The sequence below is a fragment of the Perissodus microlepis genome, chromosome 4 (genome assembly GCF_051167445.1).
Source record: "Perissodus microlepis isolate ML-2025 ecotype Zambia chromosome 4, ASM5116744v1, whole genome shotgun sequence".
In the NCBI taxonomy this organism is placed as follows: Eukaryota; Metazoa; Chordata; class Actinopteri; order Cichliformes; family Cichlidae; genus Perissodus; species Perissodus microlepis.
Window position 1 is genome coordinate 7377528 of NC_140464.1, and position 21652 is coordinate 7399179.

Here is a 21652-nt window from a genome sequence, read left to right on the forward strand (position 1 = left end):
CAGGTGGCAGTTTTCACACAGTGACAATGTGAGGACAGTAAATAAACGGATAATATGCATCTTCCAAATTTTCCTCTATTAAAATGTTGGTGTGTATAATATTCACAATGGTTAAAAACCTACTGCATTCACAAGGGGTATCCTGTTATTTGAAACTTACTGCAATTACGTGCAAAGAGGAACTGCTGCCTGCTAAACATCCCTTAGGATGTTGGGTTCATAGGCTCTCTTTAAACAATGCTGACATACCCATGTGCATTTTAAAAATATTGCTATTGTTTTTATTTTCTGACTTTCAGATAAAGCTAAAGTGAAGCCTCAGACAGGAACCTTTCAAGCTCAATGGGTATGTTTCATAAAAGACATTTTGACATATCACCTTGAAAAAAATAAAATAAGTGTGCAAGATTCAATTCAATTTCATTTGTATAGTGCCAAATCACAGCAACGGTTTCATTAATAATAATACTAAAAATAGCTTTATTATTAATAATAATAGAGGGAAATCTTAACAATTACAGAATTTCCTATGAGCAAGCACTTGGCAACAATGAGAAGGAAGAACTCCCTTTTAACAGGAAGAAATCTCTGGCAGAACCAGGCACTGGTTAGGGGTGAATTGACAGAGACAAGAGAAAAGAAGAGCACAGAGAAACCAGGAATAACAAACAGGACAACTACAAAAGTTAATGACTGCAGCAGTGCAAAATAAAAGCATTGGGAGTGAAAAGGTATGTGCATCATGGAGAGTCTCACAGCAGCCTGAGGATAAAGATGCATGACTGGATAGCTCAGGGTCACCTGATCCAGTCTATAGGCTATAATGTTCATCAAAGGGTTTATTCATGTGCTGTAATTCAAGTAGCTGTAGCAAAATGCTTCAGTTAAATTTGCTTGTGTCACTTGGGTGTGGATTTTGTGTTCTGGTCACTTACAGCTTTCTTTGTCAGTTCTCTTCGCTTTGCATTTGCTTTCATTAGTATCACCTGTGTTGAATTATTAGTATAGTTTTTGGTATATATACTGTATGCACTGTTCCAAAACATAAAAGAACATTGAAATCACACATTGTTTCTTGATAAATAAAATATTCTACTTTTATTGACATGGACGGGGAAAGTTCACGAAGGCATAATGGTATTTTGCTGTTGTCAGTTATTGGAAACCCTCTGATTGCTGTATTTGTCTGTTCTCCCATTTCCTCTTTTCAGTTGCCTATCTATTTCAGTTCCTGTTCTCGAGTCCTTGTTTTCTGTCCTGATGATACTTTTCATGTTTCTAGGTATTTCCTGTGACCTTTTGGAGTTTTTAGTTTGGCCTGATATGTTTTTAGTTGTATATCTGTGTTTATTTTAGCCTATTGATTTAAGTTTAAAAGTAAAATTTATTTATATAATGCTTTTCAAGATAAGAAATCTCAAAGTTCTTTACAGCCCATCAATAAAACTAGCTTGTGGAAAGTCAAAATGAGGACACAACCACGAAAAACAGGACATCACAACATTCCAAGCAAGAGGAGATGAACAGTCGAGTCCATCTTTTGAGAACAACTTTTTAGGAGTTTAGCCATGTTTCTTAAATGGAAAAATTAAAAAAGAGCAGGTCAGAGACTTGATGTGAACATCAAAAATCAAAGATTGATCAAAAATTTACTCAGCTACTTGTGATAGTATGACACTATCACAGTGAATCGGTTTAATATATGTTTATTACAAGGTACCACAACACAAGGTCCCATGATCAGCTGTATTGAGGGCTTCGCTGAGGTCCAACAAATCAAAGAGTAAGGGGACAAAAGGTCAACCTAATCCTATATATTTGTCCTGCACATGTGTGTATTTCAGTAACTTGAAGGTGGTATATCAGAGTAAAAGTCTAAGAAAAATGTTATTTGGCAATCGAATGTTACTTGATTGCTCCTGTCAGCATGACTGTTTACAGTTGAAATTTTAAAAAGGACAGAAAAATTGTGGCTTCATGTCTAAAGAAAAAATCCCAAACTCTTTGGTAGGTAAACATGTGTGACTTAAGACATACACTGGTTGTTCCTCAGCCACAACGGGTACTTCAAAAATCACAAAGTCTTCAGATGTGGTGATAGTCACACAGTGCTGAGGTGACCACAGTTTTCACTTCTCACCTTTAAAAGAAAAAAGTCACTTCTGCACATCAATTTTTTCTTCATTTATGCTGAGTCATTGTTAAAACAGCCGATGATGTTTGCATCTAGAAGGATTGTTGTATGTTTAATAACTTTCCGTCTGATGTTAAACCACGTGATGATGAAAGTGTGTAAGTTTCGTTGTTTTTTCATTTTCTTTTTCTTTTTGCCGAAATAAATATGCAAACTTACCCCCTTTGTGCTTATTGTCACGAATGTGACGCGTGTTCTTATTCTCGCCGTCCAGTTACAGTGACAGCCATAAATGTAAGCTCATTTCTCCCTCTAGCGGTCAGAAAACCGTCTACTATTTAGCGATTAAATACCACGGCTGTCGTCAAAATCAACTCGAATTTAGATTTTCGAGTGATTATGAAAAACAGAATGTCCAAAACAAGAACATGGGATTATTATTATTGTATCTAAAGCAGGAGCGGGCCGCCCGTGATAACGTGCGGGGGTATAGCTCAGTGGTAGAGCATTTGACTGCAGATCAAGAGGTCTCCGGTTCAAATCCGGATGCCCCCTAAAATCTGATTTTGCTCTTTTGCCAGTGAAAAACGCCACATTTGCTGTTGAAGTCGTGTTAGTGCTATCGTAACGTTGTAGTTTAGGCGCTATTGTTTAATAAACAAGAAAAAAGTTATATAGAACAAAGCGTGTCAATACGAAGCTGTCAAGCAGGACGAAAACAGTAAGACCACAGAGAAGATTCGTGAATGTAGTTAAGGAGGGTATACAGTACAGAGGGCTGGAGGGACAGAGACAAGGATGGTAAAGACAAAGGAAGCCAAAGGTAAACAAGCGTTAACAACCTCAATAGCATGCTGCCCATCGCTTATTAAAACAACAACACACACATAGCAATAATAACATTTATTTAAAAAAATCAAACTATACAGTATGTACATTGTAAAATTATGACTCATAGCAGCTAGCGCCTTCTCCCATTCAAGAAATCGCTGTCATACACAGTACACAGTCCAAGAGCATTAAAAAAAGAATTAATTAATATAAATATTCAGGTTTAATAAAGCTAAAATTATTTGCTGGCGTTAAATTAAATTTTAACATCAGATGCAGGCTTGTAGGCTTTTGCAACATTGCAGAAATCCTGAGAAGGAAAACCACAGCAGCTGCATAATGTTCTTTTGTTTTTTTTCTTTATAGTCTTACTGTTTGCTGGTAAACTGTGATGAATCAGTAGTTTGTGAACTAAGAACAAAAATCTTCATTTATGAGAACTAAGTCAAAATGAAATTATGATTGTCTTATTTTAAAGCGTCTGTGGAATCACTGGATCAGTTCGACAAAATTAAGATACTAATAGGAAAATATATGACTTAGTGTTATAAATCATTGTCCTTTGTCAACCTGCCTTATTGTTTTCCTTTCTAATAATGAAATAATAACATTTTAGTCACTCTTGACAGTTAAAGTGGAATGTGATACTTCTGGTGAGGTAGGATAATTTGCCCAAACATTGTTCTCATTTACACACAGGCCACTTATGTCAATATATAACTAACACTTTGTAAGCACACCCCCCTCAGTGCACAACCTCCAGATTACTAAAATATAATCAAACCACCAAACAGATTTTGAAGCTTGTCTGTTGTCATGTTTCCGAGGCTGAGGTACACACAACGCAGGTTTCTTCAGGATGTCACATTGTCAGTAAGTCATACTGTAGACGTGGCGAGGCAGTTTCTGTCACAAATGTCATGGTCACAGGCTCAAAACACTGTAAATAATCCTGACACTGCGGCCTTTGCGGTGCCCGAGAGGCTGGTTCAGTTTCAGGACTTTTAATCCATTGTTTTCTTCTAGTTTGCCACAACCCGTGACTTCATCCAGTCCAGACTGGCAGGTAGACTGCAGGAAGAGATCAGAAGCATTTTGAAAAGTGTTTCAAAGGCTGTTATTTCAACAAAAGCTGTGTTATGCAGAGGCATGTTTCTGTTAACTACGTCACATATTTGTGAAGGTTGAGTAATAGTCGGTGATACTGAGAGCTGAAGGTGCGTTAGACTCACCCCTCTCCTGTCAGGGCGCAGCAAGCTTGAACATGCCAGGAGTGTGTTGTGATGGAGTCGAGCGTGAGGAACTGGGAGATCTCTGCCGCTGTCAGGGAACCCTTCATGTCCTGTTTGTTGGCCAGGATAAGAACGGCTGCATTCTGTAGGTCCTAAAAAGAATAAAAAAATGGGTTACCAATACCGTGTCTGCACTCGGGTTCCACTGGAAACACACGATGTTGTTAAAAACAGCAACCTCAGCGGAACATAGAAACGCACAGACATGCTGACTATAAGAAGAAAGTTCCTCATCACAGTATGTCATGGGTGAGTAATCTGCTTTCACATCTATTATGCAATCAGTGTGTGTCTGAAAGCGGGAGGGAACGTCAAACACCAAAACACAAATGCCAAAAGAGGGCAGCTTCACAAAACAACAATGTGATTGTATGTCAAAGCAGCTCTCAAAGAAAACAGGCAAAACACTTCCTATTTAAACAATAAAGCAAAGTATAATTAACCATCCTCTACCTGTTTATCATCCGTAAGCAGTATTCAAATATGTTAAAAGGCACTTTTAATATAGTTATGACCAAGTAAAGTTTCCTAACTTCCCTAAATGTTTTAATAAAGTCAGTCTCTACGCTATGTTTTAAAGATCCTACCTCATGTGCGAGCATTCGGTGAAGTTCTTCTTTGGTTACAGTCAGTCGTTCCCGGTCAGTGCTGTCCACAACCAGAATGACGATCTGAAAGGGAAATAATAGTTATTAAACCTGTTATAAGGTCGTTCTTATCAGGACCCAATTTATGGGACGCTTGATTCATAAGAGGGAGCACAGCATGTCTACAATGCTCTATTAAAGATACAGTACCTGTAAACAATGGATCACAGAGAAAGTCATAAAACAGATGCAGGTGCATTAGCAGCCAGCACTTCAAAAGCTTTCACTTTCTCTGGATTTATTTTTGGGAACTGCCAATATCACTTCCAATGCACTTCAATGAAAAATTTACTGTGTTTTAAAAGTTTTTTAGAGATAGAAAGGATCCGAAGAGTGTAGGTGAGCCATACCTCTGTGTTGCCATAGTAGGAGTACCAGCTAGTTCGCAGGCTCTCCTGTCCTCCGATATCCCAAACCAAAAAGTGAGTCTTCCGAACGGTGATCTGCTCGACGTTGCTGCCAATAGTTGGTGATGTGTGGACGGCTTCTTTTGTCAGACTAGATGTATTTGAAGAAGGGAAAATATGCATTTAGAATTAGATTAAACTGTGAGAACAGATTTTAAAAAACTACTGAAAGACTCAGAAAGCAGTCAGATCACTCACAATTGATAGAGGATGGTCGTCTTTCCAGCATTATCCAAACCCACAATGATGACTTTGTGCTCTGTAGGAAAGTTAAACATGTTAAAGTTGCATGCTCACTGTAAATTCAGCCTCAGGAGATAAATGTACACACAGATAAGATAAAAGGCAGGTACATGAGGGTGATGTGCTGAACAGATTCACATCTCTTATCGAAAGACTGTTCTTTCAGTAAAACACGTCCAACACTTGGTTCAAGGTTCTTATATAAGAAAGGACTGAAACTTTACTGTGTCAGGAAATCAGTTTTTAGTAAGGTGATCAAACATTAGAGTCAAATTGTTTTTCACAATTATCACATATTACCCGATACAGGAGCTTAACACACCGACGGGCTTTTATATTTCATTTAAACAGCAACAATGCAGGCATAACAAGACGAACACAATAATTAAAGCAGATGTACCTTTGTCCCCGAACACAGCCATCATCTTAGACAGCAGATATCCCATGTTCAACAGGTGTGAGTGCTAGGTGAGCGATGAATACAAAAGAAATCCAGAGGAAGCAGACTTCAGTATCGATTAGAAGCTGACTGTCAGGCTGACTCTGCTGCGGGATCTATTATCAGTTTCTGCCTCGGCATACCATTTGTGGGCGGCGCTTCCTCCTCAGAAAGTCTGCACTTTTTGCCGAGTCAGTCACGAGCAGCGTAGATAGTAATGATGGTGCGTTCAGTGCTGCGGGGAATACAAAACGTGGGCCGGTGAGGGATTTGCCAAGGGCTAGATTATCCACAAAGTAAGTTGGGGTTTGTGTGGGACGGTGTGGGTTATGTTACAGATGCAAGTGGGTAGGCTGTTTTTTCTTTCCTTTTTTTGTTTAAATAATTGTAAGTTAAAGATTTTGCTCAGATTAGATTTTCCCAACATCTTAAAAGCATCACTGGAAGACTGAGATTGTTTTGGAGTCATGTGTGGTCGTCTTTGTACTTTCACACATTTACTTGCTTGTGTTTTTAGTAGGGATGCTGTCACAGATCAGCACATATCTTTTTGTTGCACGAGTGTGAGAGAGGTGTTCACTATTATATAGAGCCAATTAAATTGTGAGACGCTGACTCCATAATTGAGAATATTAGTGAAATACTGGGCTGTACCAAATAAATGGGGAACCCTGTCACCCTGGACAGAAAGTATCGTCCTAGCTGTAAATGGTAAATGGTAATACAATATACCCTGGCATTTCTATATTCTACTATATAGAATTTTATTATTCTACCCTCATTTTTACAAAGTGGAAAAAATATAGAAATAGCAGCCGCCCTTGCCCATAATTTCCTTTGGGATTAATAATATTTCTGATTCAGATTCTTTGTACATGTGATTATTTACTTTGGGGTAATAAAGTAATTTAAGGCATTTAAGATTTTATTGTTTTGCTTTGTTTTTATTTGGGCCAAATATTCTAAATATATTTTAAATGTCTCCCAAATCGCTTTCTTTGCCCCATTCATTGTGTAGTGACCTCTTTATCAGGTCTGTAGAAAACTACTTGTGCTCCAAACTGAAGAAGAATATGTTTGTAAAAGCCGAATAAGTACCGAAAAATCCTAGATAAATCATCTTTCGTCATCACGAGATATTAGCGTACATTAAATGCTTCTATGTGTGCTGACAATTTATTTACCTCCTTAAATATCGAAAATCTGAGCTCACCTATAGTCCCTGAAGGCAACCTACAAGTCCTGCCACACCGACGGCACGAGTGGGATAATGACGCAGTCGGTGACACGCGTATGTCCGGCCTATATATGGAAAGGGAAGTAAAACTATGTACCTTCCTTTCTGAGAAACGCAGGAACTGTAAAAACCAACAGAAAGCAAAACTGGCTTCAACCAAAGAATTCCCCGGGATTTCCACTGAACCGTCCAAGCAATTTTATATCAGTTCCACTCTCCAGTTACACAATCACAACACTGATGACCTCTTTGCATATTAGGGCCTCTGATCTGACAGATTTGTCTTAATTTTAAACCCATAAGAGATTCAGTAATGAGGCATACTTATATTCACCTCAGCCAAATTATTGTACCTGTATTTATTTCCCTATAATTTATTTATAGCTTGAAGTGTTTTAAGTGAAATTAATTGCCAGTTTTCATTCTGGAAATGAACATATATTGAAGGTGAAAGGCATTTTCTTTAGTTTATTGAGGTAAAAGTAATCACATAAGCACACTTTCTCATCAGGAATACAGTTATGGTATCTGTTATCTTCATCATCCTCATCATTATTATTATTATTATTATTATTATTATTATTACTGTGATTATTACCGCTGCACATTTATTTTCCACTATAATTAAGCATTTAATGTTACCTTATCACTCTCCAGTATTTCTGTTTGCTACATTAAAGGATCTACGATGTGATATTTTTAAATTAACTTGCATGTCAAACAGTATATACTTGAAATTAACTCTGCTTTATAACCGTGATATGGTCCTTATTGTTAATACAGATGATCAGATAACAGTCATCAGAAACACTTTGAAAGATGTCATTCCACATGTGTACACTTCAAAATCTGAAGCAGTGATACTGCAGATAACTTTTTGTGTTTTTCTTTAAAATGATCCTGCTTTAACTATAATAATGGAAGTTTACCCTTAGTTCTAGTTTTACATGCAAGCATGTGTTGCGTATTTGTTCTGTCCCGTTCTGTCAGTTTTTAGCAGTTTGTTATTACAGTCATCTTGACCCTGTTGAGCAACGCTCTGACGTAAGTCTCACATTTCAATTTACAGATGGAAACCGTGTCTTAGGTCTGTGACAGTTCCTCCTGTGCAGAGCATCAGCTCGACGATGACAAAAACCACATCCTGGAGTGAGCCAGCTGCACTTCATAACTGCACTTCAGCAAATGCAGGTGTTTTGAAATGTGCTGAAATTTGATACGAGTATTTTGGAGATTACGTTTCTGTGAATACAAAGTGAAACAGGTTTTTTTTATTCTCGGAATCTGTCAACATTCTTGTGGCTCATTGTTTTGCAGGTTTACATCCAGCAGAAGTATGGGATAGTTTCTACATTCAGGGTGGTGTTGGCTTTTTAAAAAAAAAATAAGACAGTCATATGAAAAAGCTTAGTACAACCTGATGAACCAATAGCTTGTATAACTAACTACCTTTAGCAAGAATAATGCAGAGTAGTTGTTTTCAGCACGACTTTGTTAGTCTCTTGCATCATTATAGAGAAATTTTGGCCCACTCTTCTTTACAGCCTTGCTTCTGCTCATTGGGGTTTGCAGGGATTTGTTTTTGCACAGCTTTTTAAAGGCCTTAGGTTGATTCAACAAGTCGATTCTTTTCCTTTTCAGCCATTTGCTACTGCACTTGGGATTATTATCCTGTTGCATGACCTTGTTTGGTCCAACGTGTAGCTGTCAGACAGATGGCCTCACATTTGTGTCCAGAATATTTTCGTATACAGAGGCGGTCATGGTTGACTACATGGTTGGTGCCCAGGTCGTGTTGCTGCAAAAACAAAACAAGCACAGTTTGCCCCTCCTCCACCACTGTGCTTCACAGTTGCTATGATGTTTTTGTGCTAAACTGGTGGTGTGCATTATGGGTAAACATTTCCACATTGGTCCCATCTATCCAAAGGTCATTATTCCACAACTCTTGTAGCTTGTTCAGATTCATCTTTGTGAAGCTATGATACTGTGTTCTTTTTAGAGAGAAGAGGCTTTCTGATGGCGACCTTTCAATTCATACCCTTCTTTATTCTAATTCTAATTATTCTATGATGCACTTTAGCATTTAGCATTGCTAACAGAAGCCTGTCAAGTTTGAGATGTAGCTCTCGGGTATTTTTCTGACATGGGGCGAATTTGTTGAGACATCCATTCCTGGAGAAATTGTGGCATTGTGTTAACACCCACCTGAATGCTCCAGACCAGCAAACTATCAAAATATCTGCTTCCACAGAGGTGCTGATGATTAATTAATTAAGTGCATTTGATTAGCAGTACTTGGCTGCTACTTACCCTCTTAATTCCTATGGAAGCAGCAAGCCTGTCTTTTGCTTTTCATATCAATTTTGACTAATTGTCATGTAATTTATTGAAAAACTAATCTACTCTATGATTTGTATTGAACTATGTGTTCACATGTATTCAGTGGAATAAACAACACGACGCAGACATACACGTGCAGACATTTAGCATTTTTGACAGCTGTTTTTGTTCATCGCATCTCACTGTAACAATGAAATGACACAATGGCATTTTCTTATTCGATTTTTAATTAAAATACGAATTTATCCACAGATTAAAAATGAAAGGCAGAAAAAGCAAAATGTAGCTACAATCAGGCACCAATGATACATGTTATTTCATCATTTTAACAATTGCGATAACGCAACAATAACATTATTTACTGATCATTATTTAATATTTATTTATTCAACTGAAGACGGGGGTGGGCCAAAGCAGCCTACCAAAGACATTCATGGATTCTCCATTATAGATAACTGTGTAAAGACCAAAGCTGATCCTATCCCCCCCCCACTGCCCACTTTATACTCCTCTCACTAGCTCACAAGAACTGAAGATTTAAAAAATAATGCAAATGTTCACTGAAAAAAACAAAAACCCAACACTAATTCAGTCAGAAATCAGGAGTAAGAAGAGAGTGGTATTTAATATTAGACAAGCGAGCTGTTTGGGTGGAAGTTCGAAGTGATTAACCACACGTACAAGTACTTTTTATATAACTGTTAGCCCTGAAAAACAGACGACGAAGCTGGTGCAAAGAAAAAAAGAGATGAGCAACGAGCTGGGACGGAGCAGCCACGAGACACAGAGACAGAGATATGGTATGAAAACGAGTGTAACAAGAGTTAAGACATCCCACCGCAGCAGCGGCAGACATGGCTTGGCGAGACATTCCGGCACTTGTGATTGGAGTTTTCTTGAAATAAGGGGTGGGAGTGACTAAGGCAGGACGTTTCGTTCACACAACTACTTTGAATCTGCACCACATTTGGAAACCAGAGAACGACTGGAGGTGCCCTCAGCACCCATGAAGAAGAGGATAACAGAAATGGGAGGACTGGGTCAGACATATACAGTCAGGTATGGTGACTGAACCAGGTCAGGGAAGAAGTAAACATCTTTGGAGTGTATTATTCATTGTTATCGCACTGACATGAGTATAGCAACATTGATAAATTTACGTGCTAAAATATGGCAACTTCTCCACCAACTTTTTAAGGTCTGGGTGATAAGAAAGTGGAGGTGAGAGACTCAAAACTTCTGGATATCAGTATGGGAGGAAACCCTGAAAGCCAAAAGCACTGAGTGAGCTTAAGGTAAAGAGAAACCCTGACACTGTACATACATGGGAACCGTGACATTAGACCCTGTTTAAGACTGCAGAGGACAGACGTGATGCACTACGGCTCTACCGACCTTTGCACTTTACAATCGAAGAGAGGATCGAATCATACAGATCAGAGTCGTAACAATTACTGTCCTTGTGCTGTGAGTATAGAAATCCATGATATTCATGCAGTATTAACATAAGAAACAAAAAAGACCAATATTATTTTTTTCTAAATGTAAATAAACTGAATTACAAGAAGAACTTGATGAGAATGGCATCTGGCAGTTGATGTATTTCTTTACATTGTACTGGGATGTAAACAGATTTTTTTGTAAGCCTGACCGGCATGGCCCCAAACCCACACTTCAGTTCCTGTTGAACCCAAAAAGCAGAGCATTTCCCCTCCATCCCCTCCTCTCCCTCTGTCCTCAGTCTGTCCAGGGGCTTCCTTGGCTCTGTGGTATGATGACCGTTCAGCGGATGTAGACGTCCCTCCCCCAGTCATCCTGGTTCTTGTTGCGGCTCATGTTGGCCCCTGTGTCCACAGGATCCTGGCAGTAACGCTCCCTCAGCTTGGCACGTCCATGCGGATGCGTCTGGCTCGGCATCGGAGGGTGGTTTCGGTTTTCCTGGTCCGGCTCGGCACCTTCGTCTTCCCAGGAGGCTTGTCGGCCGAGATGCTGCGCCAGGTGGAGGCGGCTGCCCCCACTTCCTCGGTAGGGCTCAGGCTCCTCATAGGGGTCGGTCTCAATGTCCATGCAGGAGTCACCGGCCTCGGTGTAGGCCGAGTCCCGGCTGCCCTGGGTCTCCGAGTCGAAGGTGTCTTGCCGTGAAAGACCTCGCCCGCTGCCTCCTCGTAGCTGGCCACGAGAGGAGCGCAGGTATGCTTGCTGCTGGTGCTGCTGCTGGGGCTTCCCTCCCAGGTCTGTCTGATAGTCATGCAGCGTGCCGCTCCCACCACACTCTGTCAGAGGCCCTTCCCGCTTCTGCTCACCATGCACCAAGTACGCCCCCTGCAGCGAGCCGCACCCATGCCACACGAAAAGCATGCAGAGACACAAACAGCACACCAAGGTGTCAGCAGTTAATTAGCAGGGTTAGCAGACAGGGCAGAAAGAACAAAGATGCATACTTGTTCCAGCTTAAGAATCCATGACTTTAAAGGCATTAGTGCTGTAGATACTTATATGAAACACATTCCACATTAACATTGTGCATACACACACTAGTCTATACTCAAACAACACAATTTAATCAGTAAGTAGAAATTGTTTAGTTCTGCTAATTGACTGTTATAAAATGATGATATCAACCTACAAACAAAAACAGATCCCAGCAACTTATAAAGAAGCTAAACTATATATCTACAATTACAATAGTGCCATCTGCTGGCTGTTTGAGCTCATGGCAGAACAAAGCAGCAAAATGATATAACTCACATGTTTATCCTGAAACAGTTTTCCTTAAATTTAAAAATTCAATCCAGTTTGAATCTTTTTTTTTAAAAATACTTTTCATTCATTTTTGTCAAGGATCCCTGCATAATTGTGTCCATTCGGTGCAAGACTGTCGCTTGTGTGCCATGTAATTAATCTGACAGCATGCAGCTCATGTTAGCTGATAAGGAGCCAGTAGCGACTGAAGAACAGAATGAAAACTGATTAGTATTTTGCTCTCACTCTTAAGATAAATTGATTAAACCGGACAGAGTGTTAGCAACAGCCTCCACCAAACTAAGCGTTTCCATTTGAAGAGGCGGACATGACTTGCTGTTTTCAGGGGTGGTACCATGGCAACAGAGAGGAGGACAGCAAACTGGATTTCAGCCTCTAGAAGCGCTGAAGAAAAGGAGGCCACAGAGCTGCAGAGGGCAGGGTGGGGGCAGCAGACGCTATTTTACTTCTGATTACAGTAAAATAGAAGGGATTGTGGGGGCAGAGGTACCTTCTGAGGTTATTCCTTGAGTCCAGTGTGCTTTCAGCTGAGCTGTTTTCACAGTTTTAAACAGTGCACAGAAGGAAAAGCTGACCTGCTAACATGCAGACTACATCATTTTTACTCGTAGGTGTTCTTAGGCTAGCTGTTCATGTGTGGAAAATTGGATCCTTGTTGGTTCATTTGGGTGTTAATTTCTTGCACAGATGTATCTGCGGTTTCCTATATACAGCATAAACAGGCTATTAGTGCACTCCTACTCCAGGGTAAAAGGAACAGGCTGCTGAGTTTGGGTTGAGTTGCCGGAGTCGCCCCCCACCCCCCTGTGCTACTGGACTTCAGAGAGCATGTTCTTCCTCTTTCCCCTCAGTGGCTACAGTGCCGTCCATGTCAGGCCACGGATCCATATTTCTGCGCAGGGAGGTGAGGACCTGTACCTGTAGGTTGGAGACGGGCTCTGGGGAGGCAGCCAGGGCTGCCGTAGCCATGGTGCGATTCAGCAGAGGGTTGGGAGGGTTGCTGCTTGGAGGGTGTGTTGCCTTCCAGTAGGCTTCAAGGTAGTCAGCCAGGTGTTCGCAGGCATCCTCCAGCTGGTTCTCATCCAGGATGATGTCAAATAATTCCTGCAACAAAAAACAGCTCTTCATTTATTTCACTGTACCAAAGTGAATGTTCCTTCTGTCTTTACATGAATTCTAGTAACAGCCAATTGTTTTATCACAAAACCATCTGCTCCGCCTTTCAAGACATCATATGTAGAATGCCTCAGCATTTAAGCAAGTGGTAACTCTATCTGAAAAATTATGCCAGTGGTGAGAAAGGAATTAGTAGCCATTTGAGGCTAACCCAACAAAAGAGTCAGGCATTTTTAAAAAAAGGTATTAAAAAGCAGATTTACAGTTTGCTGGAAAAAACTGTTTATATCTAGCTATCCCTTTCATAACAGCTGTATGGTATTTTATTTTATTTTATTGAAGTCACTGTTCCCCCTCACCTGAATTCTAATGGTGAAGTTCGACTGTAAGTTACACTAATTCATACAGTTTGATAATGAAAAACTTAAACAACCATATTTCTGATCAGTTATTTCAGTGAGAGTTCAACCGAATGTAGTTATTCGGTTCACTGCAGTTTAGTGCTCCTGCAGAAATCATGGCAACCAGCATCACAGGGGAAGACAGTGAATGATGTGGCCTATGGAGGTCAGACTTTTCAACTTTTCTTTAAGCCTAGGTAGCATGTGCAGCTAGTTTTAAAGCAAGACCCTACTTGAAAATTGCAAAAGGAGCGGAAATACATTGTGGATATGTGAGCTCACAGTCAACATGAGTTCATTAAGCCACTTCTGAACCTAAAGAAAATGCCTCTCCGTCTGTCTTCTGTTTTGCCTTTTGGCATTTTTATAACTGTTCCTTTTTTTTCTTTTTTTTTTTATAAATATGCAAACACCACACACTTACATCCAACTTAGAGTAAGTTAGGTGTCACCAATTAATTTAACAAACATGTATTTGAATTGTTAGAGGATGCAGAGAACATGGAAACTCCAAACAAAAAGGCAGCACTGCTGACTACTGAATCATCGTGCCGCCCTTAGAACCCGCTCGTTCAAAAAACTGATATGGAGGTGGACAGAACTCAAAATGCATTGTCCTAAACCAATGGCTGACACAACAGCCATATACAGACTATGGTCTCTATGCTCCTCCACACACAGCAACAGGGAACCAGCTGGGATGATGACTAAATATTACTCAAGACAGAACGATCAGGTCTATCGTAAAAGCATAACAGGCAGCCTGTTAAGGACCGATTCTATAGCTCTGTGCCAAAAATGTATCATTTGTTAACAAAGCCTGAGAGTAGATCATTTATTGCTCTGTAAAATCATGTCAAAGCCCGCTCATGTAAAGATAGATGCATAAGTGGTATTCTGTAAAACCGGAAAGTACTGTGATATAAATTTTTACATCTTTTCCTGAAATCCATCCACGTAGGTTTTATGCCTAAACCCCCAAAAAACTGTGATGGAAAAAGCACTTGCCAAGTGCTTGCTCATAAGGTGTAGTCTGATTGTTATTTTTATAGGGCCCCCACTAAGAATAAAAGCAGCCGTTGTTGTGATGTGGGGCAGTATAAATAAAATTGAATTAAACTGAATCGAGGGCCTCGAACCTGTCTTCTTTCAGCTGTTAATCGTCAGATACCGTTGGAAAATAATCCCAAAGGGGTACTTGATGAGTTCAAATTCATTAGACTGGGTGAAATTTGACTGAGTGTCAGGGTGTGAATATGTTAAAAAAGCTCAAGTCGCAAAGCAAAACTCACAGGTGGGCACTGAGCCAGCTTGTCTGCTGCAACCATCTGCACATTTAAGTGTTTAGCCTGGGACTTCCCTCTGGATTTAATGAGCCTCTGGAGAACCTGCAGGGAGATAGCAGAGCACCGTGTCTACTGAAACAATATTTACTGCTATCAGAATCAGAAGACGGTAGAGTCATTCCAAAATTAAGTATGAAAATCGGTTTAAACGAATGAATGAAACAGGCATACCTTAGGGGAAGCTATTTTGATATAAACAATGATGGGAGCCAGGGAAGTCTTAGCCAGTTGAGAGGGGTGGTTAATGGTGTCGGCATCCAAAGCAACAAGCTGGAGAGTTCGGGCCAGCTCGAAGATACGCTCGATCTCACTCTGCACCTCAGCTGAATGCCCAGGAAACAGACGAGACACGTGAATACAGTGAGACAACAAAACAGATACATGATCTCTGTTTGAGGAGTTAAAGCACTGCATGTGAGCCAATCTTCCTTAACTTTGTGCACAAGTACATAACAGACGTGTTAGTTCTTACTCATGCATGTCGGAGTTAAGAGGAAAACAAAACAGCTCCAAGCGTATGAATCAGATCGGACCACAGTTAAAAGTTCCATTTATGCACAGCTAAATGGAGCGCTCCAACATCCTCATTCTCCTGCCCCCTCCTGACATTTCAGATATGTATTTAATGCTTTTTTAAAAGGTGCAGAGAAAGGAGGCACTTAAGAATGAGATGCCTGTGGTACTTGAAATAACTTACAATAAGGGCACAATTTCTCACCATGTAACTAAAACAGAAACATCAACGACAAAAAAAACAACCAAACAAACAAAAAAAAAAAAAACAACCTCATTAAATAGATGAAGTGGAACATTAGTTGTTTTGTTAGCACTAATAGGCAGAGCGGTAATTATACTATCAGGTGCACCACTCAAGGCTGTAGAATGCTGAACGTTGTGTTCATTGTTCCTCAACAGCAGCCTATGAAAGCTGGTTATTTAGCATTTCGAAGACAGCTCCACCTTTTTATTAGCCTGTCGACGCGTAAGGAGCGAAATTAAAACAGAAAACCAGAATGTTCCTCGTCTGTCTGGTCAACCCTCAGCGCCTCGGAGGTGTGTGTGCGCTGCCAACCCAAGTGGCAAAGAGAGATAACAGGGGCAAGGCAATCTGCACAGAGACGTGGCCCGCACATTTCAGCAGCCTCCAGAGGGCTAAAGGATAGAGAATTAAAGCCGGAGGCGAAACGGGGTCTCTGCAGAATGACAAGAGACGTGAACTTTTAAGTTGTACAAAGAAACAGCAGCCAAGGTTTCCATTAACCTCGACAAAGCCTTCTGCGAATTTGGATTTAACTTCAGAGAGACGTTTGCTCCCCCGTGATGACAAGAGTGAATTTAAAAGGCAAGGTCCAGCTGCAATAGATGCTATCCTTGGGTATGACTGAAGATAAACAGCATTATGAGTCACAACATAAGGGTGACAGCAGGATGGGAGAGTATCGTCTTCCCTCTCTGCTACCAGCCGCTCTGCTGCCCTCCCACGGATCTCTTCCTGCTTGGGTTTTGTAATTGGTTTCTTTTTGTTAAGAGACTACAGGCTGTCACACAGAAGTATGAGGAACAGAGAAACTGACAGGCAAGCAGACAGGCAGACAACGATGTATGAGCAGATGATGAATATAGTTAGAAGAAAAAGGGGAGGGGAAGGAAAGAGAAAGAGATGCTTCATTGTTTTGTTGCGGGAAGAGCATACGTACCCAGTACGTCTGAATCAAAAGACAGAGGAGGAAGAGGATGGGTGGTGGGAGAGAAAGGGGGGAGGATGGGTGTAGACAGGATGAAGAGAGAGAGGAGGCCAGATCAGACTCAGGCAATCAGAGCAGGTGTAAAAAGAAAATAAGTGACAGTCTCGTGTCTTTGGATGATACACCTCAAACTTGAAACTGAAGTACGTTAACTGCTGGAACTGATCGTTAGTAATTATCTAACCTAAAATATTCAGATTTATCATGTATACATTTGACAGAAAATTCCTCCATGTGATGTCACTGTTAACCACACCTCTGACGACACAGATGCTGAAATGTTTTTCTCAAACATTCAGCTTCAAGAGCTTCATTTTGTGCTCGAATACAGACAGTATGCTATTTTACACATATTCTTAATGTGTAAAGCTTAAAAGATATTAAGTCTGATGATTTTCTACATTTGTCTTCTTATTAAGAAGTCAAATAAAAAGACTAAACCCAGCTACAGACTGATCCCAATTTTAAAAAGTCTGTCTTTAAGTCTTTAAAGTTTATATTTGTATGAAGAAGAGTGTGACTGTTGTCTAAAGCAGCGGTCCCCAACCTTTTTTGCGCCATGGACCGGTTTATGCCCGACAATATTTTCACGGACCGGCCTTTAAGGTGTCGCGGATAAATACAACAAAATAAAACTAGTACCGGTACTGAAAAAAAGAAGATTTATTCATAACACACGTGAAAAGACCCAGGAAAACCGAGTTAACGATAAAAACGATGACAAAATAACGCTGAAAACCGATAAAAACCCTGAAAACCATACATTTCACACCTGAGCCTCAACTCTCGCGGCCCGGTACCAAACGACTCACGGACCGGTACCGGTCCGAGGCCCGGGGGTTAGGGACCGCTGGTCTAAAGACTATAAGTTATAGCTCACCCCATAATCAAATATATTAACTTGTGTAGTGCCTGTAGTGCTTTTTATTTATCTAGGCCATTTCTCTGTGAGCTCCTCAGATCTCAAGATACCAGCCCTTGTGTGTGATGCTTACCTGTTATCTCCGAGGTAAATTGGCCATAGGTATGAGGGTGAATGATTGTTTTTTCTCTGTGTCAACCTTATGACAGACTGGCACCTTATTCAGTTGCCCTATGACAGCTGGGATACGCTCTAACCCCCCACGACCTTGATTTGGATAAGTGGCAGATGGATGAACGGATAGAAGTTCTAAAAAATGCTGAAAAGCCCAACGATCATATGACACCGTATGAGCAAGCATTTAGTGACAGTGGAGAGTAAGAACTCCTTTTTAACAAGAAGAGGCCTCAAGCAGAACCAGGCTCAGAGAGGGGCAGCCATTGGCAGTTGGCATTTGTTTGTGCACAGCTTGTTTAAGGCACCGGCGGGATTTCAGTCAGGTGGAGGTCTGGACTTTGACTGGGCCACTGCAACACTTTTATGCCTTTTCGGTCATTCTGTTGCATGACCTGATTTTGGCCAACCGTTAGCTGATGGCAGATGGCTTCACATTCGACTCTAGACTTCATGATCGATTCAATCACTGCCACCACTGGTGCTTATGGATTTGATTAGCAGGATCTGGCAGCTACTTTCCCTCTTAAGTCCTACATAAGCAGTATTTTCACATGTCTGTAGATAAAACTGCTTATAACAAGACTTCTGGACATATTTTGGGAACTGGGTCATGATTGAGGGAAATTTAAGCTGAGTGCCATGTAGTCTCATTATATGCAAGCGAGGGCACACACCTTTAAAATCTTAAAAACTGGCAAATCACCATAACAACCTAGATGAATAATTGGCACTATGGACAAGAGGAAAATATGTAAATGTGATTTTGGGGTCAGTCATCCCTTTAATAATTTATAAGTCAGCTTGTGGGAGATATGTCCACACACAGAAACACACTGTCTTTTTGATCAGTCCAACATTCCCTGTGTGGCTGATATAAAATAGCAAATGCAATGTTTCTCCTGTTTTAGTAACATTTGCTAAAAATGTAATTTCCCAGCTGCTGTTGAGTATTTAAAAAACAACAACAAAAACAACGCAATATTAATGGACTCTTGTCTGTCTAAATAAAAGTGAGACACACTTAAAGAAATATAGATATGAAGGACAGTGAAAGATGTTCAGTAACATGATGTGATGAACAAAAATACATTACACTAATATTCTCCCTAAACTTTAATATGTCAGCTGTTGAAATAGTAAAAATAAAATCCTAATTGTCATGACCTGTCTGCGTTGCGTTTCTCAGTGTGATTCTGCCTGTTGTGGTTTGCGGATAACAAAAGCGTCCTCTTACCCAGGCTCGAGCGGGTACTGGAGCGCTCAATGATAGTATGTTTGCTCGGGTTGTTGAGGACTGAACGTTTGGCCAGAGAGATGTCTGCTGTCACCCGTGTGATGGATATCCTGAAACAGAGAGCCAGCACATTACTGGGTCAGTAAAAAGAAACCTATTAAATTTAGAGTCAATCATGGCTGCAAGGGTGTGTCCAGAGGGGGGAGGGGCATGGAGTGACACAGAAATATGATTGGCCTCCCTTTGTACCCCCAACTAGACTAGAGTACTGTTCATCTTACAATCCTCAATATCAGTGGATGAAGGCATAAATAGGACATCTAAAGTAACTACGAACACTTACTCATATACAGTTTTACTGTACTTTTATTTTATTTAAGTAATTATGTTACAGTGCTTTCCACTTCTAATGCAAATAGTGATCTCTGTAATCCATCTCAGGCTATAAAATTTAAGGGATATACACCTTAATGAATCAATATTATGATCCAGTAATGTCATATACACTGATGGGCCACTTTATTAGGTACAACTGTTCAACTGCTCACTAATCGAAGTATCTAATTGGAGTGTTTTAGGCATGTAGACGGTCAGGATGACATACTGAAGTTCAAACTAAGCATCAGAATGGCGATGAAAGGTGATTTAGGTGTTTGGAATGTGGCATGATTGTTGATGCCATACAGGCTGGTCTGATTATTTCAGAAACTGCTAATCTACAGGATCTGCTGGGATTTCCCCACACAACCATCTCTCGGGGTTACAGAGAATGGTCCAAAAAAGAAGAAATATCCAGTATACTCCAGTTGTCTTGGTACAAATGCCTCGCTGATGTCAGAGGTCAGAGGAGAATGACAAGACTACTTCAAGCTGTAACCTGAGGTAAGTAAAGGCAACAGTAATTCAAATAACCCCTTGTTAAAATCAATGCTTGCAGAAAAGTATCTCTGAATCACAACATGTTGAACATTGAAGCAGAAGGGTTACGGCAGAAGACCACACTGGGTGCCACTCTTGTCAGCTAAGAACTAGAAACTGAGGCTATAACTGGACAACAGAATATTGGGGGAAAAAAGTTGCGTCGTCTTACTGAATTTCAATTTATGCTGTGAAATTTGGATGGTAGGGTCAGAATTTGATGTAAAAAAACCAAAACAAATAAAGCACAAATACAAACAAACAGCCTTCACAGTCATCAGATCTCTGCCCAATAGGGCATCTTTGGGGTGTGCTGGAACTGGTTTCGTGTTAATCTGGACCAAAATCTCTGAGCAATATTTCCAGCACATTGTTAAATAAACGCCACGAAGACTTGAGGAAGTTATCGGGTGCAAACTGGTTAAAGGGCTGGACAAGATGTACCTAATGAAGTGGCTGGAGTGTATATGATTATGGATAATCATTAAAAAACTAAAATCCTGGATGGGTGTAAGCCTCCATTCTTACCTGCCCTCAAACTTGTGTTTCAGGAAGTCAAAAAGTGCTTTCTGCATCATGTCCGTCACCTAGAAAAACATCAGACATCAGAAACAAGTAATATTTAATAGTAATATCCAATGAAAGTAGAAATTACAAGCCGAGAATGCGCTGCTTCTCCTTACTTCATAGCCTTTGAGTGAAGGTCCGACTAGGACGATGGGCCTCATGGAGGGAACCACGTCGTAAGGGGGGACATGCTCCATCTGAGCACGGACAACACAGCACGTGAGTTGGTGTCACGTTATACACTCAGCACATTTCCAAAGACCTTAGAAGACCTGCAGTCACAGGGTTATACTCACACACAAATCAACATTAACTTGACACAAAACAGCCCCACCCACTCCCCATAAACCCTCCTTCTCTTCTGTGAGCAGTCAGATTGATGGATGGAGAGTTCCAGAAGTTTGGAGTCCATTTGCGTTATTGAGTGTCTATGAATGTTCAGGGTCAGGGATCAATTTCTCACCGAAAGCCCTGGCTTCTACTTCTCAGTCTGCAGTCTCACATAATTAAAGTGCCCGTAATTAACCCAGATGCCAGGTTGTCAGGAGAAATCTCGTGACTGCGTCACAGCTTAAAGCAAACGTCATCTTTTGCAGCTCTTTCTTTTCCTTCTGCACTGTCACATAATTACTGCAAGGTATTGTTTGCAGTACGAGTAGTATTTTACAGTAAAAAAAAAATCAACTTTCTTATATTTAAAAAAAACTAAAACTAAAAAATCAGTGTAGCATTTATAATCAAATTTCCACCTGCATTGTTGAACTTTAGGCTCATTTGTAAATTATCAACTGAGACATTAGTTTCTGTCCTCTGTTAGAGAGAAATGGATGGAAGGAGTCACATGTCCGATATACTCTGACAATGAAACTGGATGCTTTTTTTTTTTTTTTTTAACCTTTTCTACATTTGTACTCCAAGCACGCCCCCGCCCCTGTGCACGCTGTACAGCA

General features: G+C 40.4%; 2 protein-coding genes and 1 non-coding gene across 5 annotated transcripts in view; 1 reads left to right on the forward strand and 2 right to left on the reverse strand.

The window, feature by feature from the left end:
• The first annotated feature begins 2617 nt into the window (after positions 1–2617).
• On the forward strand, positions 2618–2689 carry trnac-gca (transfer RNA cysteine (anticodon GCA)). Its single transcript has one exon. It is a non-coding gene; the product is annotated as a tRNA-Cys (tRNA).
• A 333-nt stretch (positions 2690–3022) lies between these two features.
• Positions 3023–6177, reverse strand: arl5c (ADP-ribosylation factor-like 5C). The gene is made up of 6 exons (XM_084925341.1): positions 5955–6177; positions 5510–5570; positions 5255–5402; positions 4845–4928; positions 4198–4349; positions 3023–4036 (listed from the first exon to the last, which is right to left on the reverse strand). Exons 1-6 carry the CDS (start codon positions 5998–6000, stop codon positions 3988–3990), a joined length of 540 nt encoding a protein of 179 aa, XP_084781467.1. The 5' UTR covers positions 6001–6177; the 3' UTR covers positions 3023–3987.
• A 3605-nt stretch (positions 6178–9782) lies between these two features.
• Positions 9783–21652, reverse strand: part of cacnb1 (calcium channel, voltage-dependent, beta 1 subunit) — a 38761-nt gene continuing 26891 nt past the window's right edge. For all 3 annotated transcript variants that reach the window (XM_084925344.1, XM_084925342.1, XM_084925343.1), the window contains 7 exons: positions 20819–20899; positions 20664–20722; positions 19218–19327; positions 15371–15522; positions 15146–15241; positions 13255–13440; positions 9783–11895 (listed from right to left, as the gene is read on the reverse strand). In XM_084925344.1, the coding sequence (XP_084781470.1) occupies positions 11356–11895; positions 13255–13440; positions 15146–15241; positions 15371–15522; positions 19218–19327; positions 20664–20722; positions 20819–20899 (1224 nt within the window). In that variant the 3' untranslated portion in view covers positions 9783–11355. The remainder of the gene's footprint in view (positions 11896–13254; positions 13441–15145; positions 15242–15370; positions 15523–19217; positions 19328–20663; positions 20723–20818; positions 20900–21652) is intronic.

Coding starts and splice junctions, on each gene's coding strand:
- arl5c (XM_084925341.1), bottom strand. CDS start 6,000: ATGGGATATCTGCTGTCTAAGATGATGGCTGTGTTCGGGGACAAAG. Junction 5,571..5,954: donor GGCTGTGTTCGGGGACAAAG/GTACATCTGCTT, acceptor ACTTTCCTACAG/AGCACAAAGTCATCATTGTG. Junction 5,403..5,509: donor ACGACCATCCTCTATCAATT/GTGAGTGATCTG, acceptor AAATACATCTAG/TCTGACAAAAGAAGCCGTCC.